At 49.5% G+C, this 6,206-nt stretch overlaps 3 protein-coding genes across 3 annotated transcripts in view; all 3 read left to right on the top strand.

Moving 5' to 3' along the window:
• Nucleotides 1–165: 165 nt before the first annotated feature.
• On the top strand, nt 166–1,896 carry TEOVI_000354400 (ras-like small GTPase, putative; the record flags this gene model as incomplete). Its single annotated transcript, XM_067226433.1, has 1 exon — nt 166–1,896. The coding sequence occupies one exon, from the start codon at nt 166–168 to the stop codon at nt 1,894–1,896; it is 1,731 nt and encodes a 576-aa protein (XP_067082534.1).
• A 663-nt stretch (nt 1,897–2,559) lies between these two features.
• Nucleotides 2,560–4,800, top strand: TEOVI_000354500 (uncharacterized protein; the record flags this gene model as incomplete). The annotated part of the gene is made up of 1 exon (XM_067226434.1): nt 2,560–4,800. The coding sequence occupies one exon, from the start codon at nt 2,560–2,562 to the stop codon at nt 4,798–4,800; it is 2,241 nt and encodes a 746-aa protein (XP_067082535.1).
• A 202-nt stretch (nt 4,801–5,002) lies between these two features.
• TEOVI_000354600 (uncharacterized protein) overlaps nt 5,003–6,206 on the top strand; it is a gene marked incomplete at both ends in the record, with an annotated part of 3,288 nt that continues 2,084 nt past the window's right edge. The window contains one exon of the mRNA XM_067226435.1: nt 5,003–6,206. Within this exon, the coding sequence (XP_067082536.1) occupies nt 5,003–6,206 (1,204 nt within the window).

Genomic DNA, 6,206 nt, shown 5'->3' on the forward strand with positions numbered 1-6,206 from the left:
GACGTGATAATCATGCATCACGCTGTATCATCCATTTCCCTACATGTGTTGTTGCTTTTATTGTTGTTGATAACTCTGTAATTTCTTTTTCCGTGCGTTCCTTTTTTTTTTTTGCGCCTGCTCACGACAGGCCGGACTACTGTGATAGGACGCCATTGATATCGCATGAGACGCTGCATCCCTGCATCTGTGCTTCGTCGAGTTCTGCTGCTGCAAACGCGACTTGTGTCTACGAATACGCAAACGCCACCATCAGGTTGTGCAACAAAAATACAGAATGAATCACCGATGAACGGTTCATTTAATTTGCCGCGTGAGCGACAGATCCTCGGCGGGCTTCATGCGGACTGGCGCACTCAAGTGAAACGCTCCGGTTCTATTCTCAACGACATCACACCGGCACTCCCTGATACTAAGCGAACCGAGGAGCAGCGTCGTCGAGTTGCAGGGTGGAGGCCGGTGGTGAAACTACTGGGGGATCAGCGTTTGCGCATTGCCATTGTGGGGCGCATGAACAGCGGTAAGTCCTCGTTATTCAACCTGCTCCGCCTGGAACCCACCGTGCCTGGTCGTAGTAATGTTGTGCGTGACTTCGATGGCATAACTCGTGACTCGGTTGAGGGTCAGGCACAACTGGAAGGGATGCATTTCACTATTATTGACACACCAGGAATGGTGCAGGGACGAATGGTTGAGGAGGCGTTTCGCACGGTGGAAACCGCCGATGCAGCAATCTTTGTGACCGCTGTTGATGAGGACATTATGCCTGAAGAATTAAGCCTTATGCAATATCTTCATCTCAAACATATGCCGGTGGTGTTGTTGGCTAACAAGATGGATCTCATACAGGAGGAAGAGGAAGAGGCGGTGCTCGACCGCTACAACTCGCTTGGATTTGGAAATGCCATCCCTTTCTCTGCAAGGCGTAAGTCGGGGCTGGAGATGCTTGCTGCTGTGCTAGAGCCGTTATATCATATCCACGCCATGCATAAGGTGGAAAATGATTGGGACATTGAAGATCTGGCAATGCAGGGTGATGAGAGTGCGATGGAGGAGATTCGGGAACGAAATTGCAGCGATCGTTTTATCCGCATCGCCATCGTTGGAAGGACAAATAGTGGTAAGTCGAGTTTAGTAAACAGACTGGTGGGGTTTGAACGGAATCGAGCCGTAGATGAGAAAAATTCCACGCGCGATCCCGTGGAGCTGCCATGCAGTTACAAAGGTCGTAAGCTCAAGTTAATTGACACTGCTGGACTGGCACGCCATCGCTACCGTGCCGATCGTGATTTTATCGGACGTATTCACGGATTGTCTGTCAATGAGATTCGTTTTGCCCACGTTGTTATTGTGGTGTTTGATGCAACGGAGGGTCATCCTAATAAGTACGACATGGCCGTCCTTCACTCCGTAGCCGCTGAGGGGAGACCTTTTCTATTGTGCGCAAACAAATGGGACGCTGTACTGGATCAAAGCGCTACTGCGGAAGCCATTGACTTTAAGATTAAGCGACAAGTGCGGGAGGTAAAATATAGCAATGCGGTTGTGGTGTCCGCGCACACTGGGCTGAACCTTACTCTGCTGATGGACCAAGCACTCGAGTTATATGATAAATGGAATAAACGTGTTCGACGAGCGGAGCTGACTCGCCTTTGGAGGAAAATGGAAAAATCTGTTATCATTCCTTATCACGTGGCGCGGATTGGTCGAATAACGCAGGTAAATACGAGACCTCCAACGTTTCTCTTGCAGTTACAAACAAAAAATGATTCCAACACGTTACCAAAGGCTCTTCAGGAAATGATGAAGAACACACTTGTCGAGGAGTTTGACTTCCGCGGGGTACCGATTCGACTAATACAGGAGGTAAAGGATTCCAACCCTGACTACATCTAATGCTTACAGGGAAGTCAACACTATAAAATGATAAGGAAGACGTTGGATGAAATCGATATGTGATAAGTGCATCGAGGTCCTGCGTTGAATAAGTGGTGTTGCGGTATTTTTTGCGGCGGTTGGTGTGCGAAGCACACCGTGTTATGGAAAGTTGAAACTATATGGATACAGGTTCCTGGTTGTTTGCCAGCTACTTTCTGCGTCGATTAACTCGACTTATGGGGAAGGAGTGCACGACGCTTTACGCGTTGTTGTGAATGCTCTCTTCTCTAGTCACAGTGGAGCCATCACGAATCGTTCTAAGCCCCCCCCCCCGCCTTGGGTTTACGTGCGTGGCGTTTATCAACTGAGTGAGAAGAATTTTTTCTTTTACTTATCCTTATTTTGGAGAGGTCTTGGGAACTCTGGTACATATGTATAGATGCATGTATTTTTGTCTTCTGTGGATGACTTCCCTTTTTCCTCCTCCATTGTCTACGTTTGTTTTTTGCGGTGAAATGTATTCATACGAGTGGTGTAGTTCCTCAACTAATCCCACCGCGTCTCCGTGGGGCTTGGAAAAGAAGAACAACTAAGAGAGGGAGGGAGAGGGAAGAGATACAATTTTTTTTTCTTCGGGAAGAAGGAGGGGAAGAGGGGTGACACCGCTTAGACATTAGTTTCATGGGCAAAAGACGGAGGTCCATCGGAGAATTGCCGGATGAAACGGGCTTCAACGGTGACAATAGAGGAGATATCGATGATGTGGAAGCGGGCGATGTGATGGAGCACATACTTGAAGAGGGGGAGGAAGAGATGTATGATGATTGTGAAGATGATGACGACGAACCAACTGGAGCGGGACCATCTCCTCCGTCGTTAGGTGCGTATATTTGGGGTGAGGTGAGCATGGCTCTTTACGTATCCATGCTGAAACAACTCCACCATATTTGTGGTTGCATCGCAATACAACCTTCGTCGGAAGAACGACGGAAGCTGATTGCCAAGGCACGAACGCAAACGAAAGCATTATGGGACTTGGAAATGTTGAGCAGTGACTCGTCTGAACAGGAGGATTTAGCTGAGTATTTTCATTCGCAGATAAGTAGCCTACTAGACAACGTTACCTCGCTTGCCGAGTCAGACATGAAGGCTGGTGAGCTGTGTCAAGCGTTCCTTCAAACACTAAACATGTTTGGATTCCCCGAAGAGGAGAATTTGGATGAGGTGCAGTTACAAGCTAACATTAGAAAAAGCGCCGAACTGCAGTGCTATTCATACCAGCAGCGCACTTCTAATCAACTGAATGTGTTGCGGAGATATGAGGGAGACCGACGTAGTGAGGATCAGTATTTGCAGCCGCGTGTTGGCCGTATTGTACGCTTTCCCATTCCTCACCCCCATGAAGAGGTGAATACAAGAATTCAACTTATTGAACCAAAGCGACGGCGACCACCACTCGAGGAAAACCGCATCTGCTCCCACCCAAAACGTGCAACAGCGTTTGGTATGGAGGACGTGCTTGTGGATGAGGAACTGCAGTTTCGCGCGCTTGTTATGCTCGGCCGCCACCTTGACACGTTCTGTTCCATCCAACATATCTCACCATATCTGCGCTTAACGGTATGGAACCTACTAGACCGCGACGAGGAGATTTTTGAGCGACTTTGTAAGGTCCCTAAAGGTGATGATGATACGGCTGTGCATCTCCAGCTTCTGACGGAATTGCGGCAGAGGGTAGCAAGGAAACGTATGGCGTTTGAATCCACCCGGGTTGGGGCCCGAGAGTGCGTGGCCCGTCTCACTTGGAGTGCAGTGAGTGCGCGATGGAGAGATCAGGTACTCTGTGCAGTGGAGGAAGTGGAGGATGCGGATTGGTGTTTACTGCGTGACTCCGCCAAGGTGGGGACACGTGCCATCTTCCCCAACTATGCGGTCTGTTCGGCTGTAAGGGATATTGCGCTGAAAGCTCTGCGTCGTGTGCGAGACGGGACAATTGACTGTGGCGGCATTGACGACGCGGCAGACTGTTATGAGGTGATTGCCCGTGTGTTGGTGCCAATACTCGAGGGAGGACAGCCGATGTTTCCCATGGACGACACATCCGATAGTGACGGGGAACGGGAGAGAGAAGCATGTAGGAAGAAGGAACCGAGGGGGAAAGCACAACGGCCATTCCATTATGGTGAGCTGTGCCAACGTTTCGCCACACTCATGTCGAGAGGCGAGGATGCGGAACTGACTGACACGAAAGTTGCACGTAGCGTACGGTGGAATCTTAACTGCGAGACATTGCTGGCGGAAGAGGGCGTCGTTTGTACCTTTCTTACCGGTATGTTCGTTTGGCCCCTTCAATGCTTGGCGTCATTTCTGGAGTTGGTTGCTGCGGGGCGCCACTCTGTTGATGGGTTGCGGAAGTTCTCGGCCGCATTTATTCCATCTAACTGGAGTGACGAGAGGGGGGTATTGGAATACCTTTTGAGGCGCGAACCCACAAACTTACCGCTGACAGCCTTTGTTGCCTTCCCTCGTCTCATCAGGGACGTATATATCTCTGCTCGCTGGCTCCTTAACGACAAGTGCTTTGCGGCTGTAGTGGCTTGCCGGCGTGAAGCGTGTAAATTACCCTCTAATAAACCTGCAATCAACTTTATACAGTGGAAGGCTCTTTCCAATGTACTTGCTGAGGTCGGCTATAAGGATGAACTATTAGCACTAACTGTACGCGGTGCTCTACCTTCTGATGCAGACGAGGGGAAACTGTGGAGTGTGGCGGAGTTGCAACACACTGTGAGGGCATGGATCGACGGTGTCGAACTGATGTTGCTAGCCGAAAAGAGTGCCATGGTCAGCGGAGCTACCTCGGCAACAGGGACGGCGTTTGTGGTTGGTAGGAGTGACAGCAAGAGTGACGGCGAAGGATAGCTGATCCGCCGTACGATTCTTTGGGTTTGTCCATTCCTTACTGTCATTTACTAAACTTGTGTCGGCATGCCTTCCAGAGCATTTCATTTCTGTCCCAACTGGTCATGTTTCCCCCATTCGCTCCTTTTCTTTTTCTGTTCATCGTCATTTTGATACCATTTTACCGCCCCCTTTCATTTCTGCTTCGTGCTCCGTAGATCATATGGGGGGTAGAAACACGGGGGATGTTTCACTCTCGCAACTTAGTGAAGTAAGTGCAAAGGCAGAGGCATTAAGGGAGAATCTACGGAAGGCTCTGATCGACCACGCGCCAAGGTTTGAGGTGTGCGTCTTTGAATCCCTCATGTGTCTTCTTGACAACTTCTTGCAACCTCCTGCTTCTGATAACTTTTCTCACTCAGTTCGAGAGGATACAAACTATCTCATCGAACGGTATTACTTGCAAGAGGTCTTTGCAGCACTGTTACTACTTGTTGGTGAAGATGACTTGGATGGTGTGGAGGTGGCTGTTGGGAGTGCCCCCCATCGAGTGGCATCGGAAGTACCACAGTCTGCATTCTACGTTGACATTCACACAAGACGCTACTGTCGTGAACTGCTGCTTTACCTCTGCTTCTCGCGTGTGCATAAAAAGCGGCGCGTCGTACGTGCACTTTACCCGCTTCTTCTTAATGGCAGTACGAAGCAGAGTGGAGAAGTATCGCAAAATCACATTAGTGAAGGACTCTTTGCTTCCTCCAGGTTTAAATCGAGGAAGAAACTGGTTTCCGGCATACTTAACGGCATTGTACTCTCATTCCCCGATGGGATTAGGTCTGTAATTGACGTGTTACTACTCGATGACCGCGTGGACGACTCCATGAGCGTACATGCAGCTAAGCATATCGCAAGCCTCTTCACCATCAAACTGGACCATGCGTGGTTGTGTGGAGACCATTGGAAATCTGAGAAAGAGGAACAACAGGAAAATGAGCAGATTGTTACTGTTAGGTATTGCAAGAATATTTCACTGGAGGAGCAGATTCGCGCTCTTTCGTCGCAGTTGGTGGCGATTGCCGTCTGCCACGCTGCTGCGCCTTTGTTGGCTAAGGAAAAGGTGGCTCTTCCTGCTTTTTTACAGGGAAAGCAAAAACTGGAGAGGAACCTACTGGTGAAGCCCGAAACCCTGGAGGAACGTCTCCACATTTGCCTTGCGACAATACTGAACACCGTGTCGCAGTTACCGCTTCGCAGCGAGGACGAAACCTATTTTAAGCGTTGCTACAAGCGTTTTTATCTTTATAACAAGTATTTCTTTACCCCGGCTTTTCGCGCTCTCACTCTGCGCACCTCCGTGAATGCACCAAATATTCCCGCCGCAAACACATCTGCGGTGGTCACTTGCGAGGGAACTTCTGGTAGTGGTG

Source organism: Trypanosoma equiperdum (assembly GCF_001457755.1).
Source record: "Trypanosoma equiperdum strain OVI genome assembly, contig: ctg_763, whole genome shotgun sequence".
NCBI classification, from domain to species: Eukaryota; Euglenozoa; class Kinetoplastea; order Trypanosomatida; family Trypanosomatidae; genus Trypanosoma; species Trypanosoma equiperdum.